Source organism: Prunus dulcis, unplaced genomic scaffold (genome assembly GCF_902201215.1).
Source record: "Prunus dulcis unplaced genomic scaffold, ALMONDv2, whole genome shotgun sequence".
Lineage (NCBI taxonomy): Eukaryota > Viridiplantae > Streptophyta > Magnoliopsida > Rosales > Rosaceae > Prunus > Prunus dulcis.
The window spans coordinates 7,869-9,796 of record NW_023010513.1 but is presented as its reverse complement, the minus strand read 5'-3'; the positions used below and the strand labels follow the sequence as shown (position 1 = coordinate 9,796).

Sequence of the window (1,928 nt, the reverse complement as noted above, 5' to 3'; positions counted from 1 at the left end):
GAGTTGGCATTCAACGAAGGATTCAACAAATTCCGAGCATTTGCGGCAACTACTCATACAAGTTATGATTGGAACTATGTGTCCCCTGATGCTGTGAGAGAGATACTAGACGATGGGGGTGACATGAATGAGCATAAACACGTCAAAGCTGCTCGGAAGAAGCCGACCGATACGACTAAGTGATTGCGGCTACCGCTGTTCAGTTGGTTGAGGGTGACCGTGGTATTGCACATATACTCCCTTAATGTCATTATCTAATTTAAAATAACACAAATATCAGTTTCATTTGCTTCATATATAATTATTGGGACTATGTATTGCAAGTCATCATGTGTTATAATGTCTAACATTCTATTTTGAAAATATGGACATATTATTCAATAAGCAGTCAATATCACACCAAGCGGGGAATCAGTAAATGCTCCTTATCATGTCCATTTACATTAAAGAGCTGGCGTACTAATGTGTTCAAAAAAAACTGACACGTGAGTCATAAGTAACATAACATGTGCTATACATTGTTTAGTGAATGGTTTATGGTTTATTTATATATAATAAAATTCCAAATATTGCTGAAGATTTATTTCGTCTATATCACTAGGGATATGAGTGGCCATAAGCATGTGAGACCTGCTAAGAAGAAGCTGACGAATACGACCGAGTGATTGTGGCTACCGTTGTTCAGTTGGTTGGGGAGATCGTGGTATTGCTAAGAGGGAGCACATAATATGTTTTGCAATCAAATGTTCTTTTGTGTGTGGAATTATGAGTATTTATGTAAGTTAGTGTACCCTTTAATATTTTTCACCAAAGTATCGAAATGTAATTAGCTGCAATGTTATGTTTCTTTTTTACACGCTGCTTTCTATTTGCTCTGTTCCAACAAAGTGCTTCAAGTATCCTTCAGTTACAAAAGTGTACAAAATCGTGCCCCTAATAACCAGTCGAAAAAAGTGGCTACTGCTGGAAATGATTACTGGTAATGGAAACAACAGCTGGCTGCTGGAAATGCTGCATTAGCCTGAGGATTTGAAAAATGAATCTCTGTTAAAACATAATTCACCCTAAACTGCCCATTTTACATGGTAAAAGTCATTGCTTCTTCACATAACTCAAAATTTCATACTTTATCAAATGTCTTTGAAAATTTATAAATAGGGAGAAGACGTAAAATTAACATGTCTCCAAATTTCATGGAAGAATGAAACCAAGCAAATTTTCATTTCAATTACCAGTGGACATAGTAAGAGCTCATCGGTGGACATGAACAAAAACACAATAATATTCAAAAACTGAATCTATAAAACTTCACCTCATCATTAATCTTCATAACAACCACATTTCGTCTAATACAAATATAAATCATTCACTTGGTCCGTGCATCCTGTAAAAATCGTCGAATAATGGGTCACTACGATGTATTGGAGTTGATTCGTTGTTGTTCGACGGTGATGTCCTGCATAAACATCAAACACAAGCACATAAAAATTTTACCTATTGAAATTTTAGATGTTATTACAAATAGTGTTAGCATCTTACGGTGTGTTCAAGGTTGGGCATTGTCTTCTATCATGACCAATGTGTCCACACTCCCGACAGTGTCTAATCCCTCGCTTCATTGCCTTTTCCTTTGCTCCCATTACTCCTTTCGACCTTCCTTTGCACCTCACTCTCTTAGGGTCTTTCATATATTGTGTTTGAGAGCTGGACCCTCCAACTTCGTTATTACTTGGTCCATCCTTCAACAACTTCAACTTCACCTGCAAACTTTTTAGAGTCTCTGACAGTAGCTCACATCCTTCTTCACTCATTAATGCATCCTCAACCACATCTGAAGCAAGTCGAGACATTGTACTCCGCTTTATTAGAAGGCCAGGATCTACACAGTCTTTAATTTCTTTGCCATTTGCATCGACACCAATCCACAT

At 37.2% G+C, this 1,928-nt stretch overlaps 1 protein-coding gene across 1 annotated transcript; it reads right to left on the bottom strand.

Moving 5' to 3' along the window:
• Positions 1–1,362: 1,362 nt before the first annotated feature.
• LOC117613701 lies at positions 1,363–1,928 on the bottom strand. Its single transcript, XM_034342274.1, has 2 exons — positions 1,540–1,928; positions 1,363–1,456 (listed from the first exon to the last, which is right to left on the bottom strand). Exons 1-2 carry the CDS (start codon positions 1,926–1,928, stop codon positions 1,363–1,365), a joined length of 483 nt encoding a protein of 160 aa, XP_034198165.1.

Excerpts from the sequence above, each read along its gene's own strand:
- LOC117613701 (XM_034342274.1), bottom strand. The coding sequence starts at position 1,928 with ATGTGGATTGGTGTCGATGCAAATGGCAAAGAAATTAAAGACTGTGTA. Across the intron at positions 1,457-1,539 it reads TGCCCAACCTTGAACACACC|GACATCACCGTCGAACAACA; the intron begins GTAAGATGCTAA and ends ATGTTTATGCAG.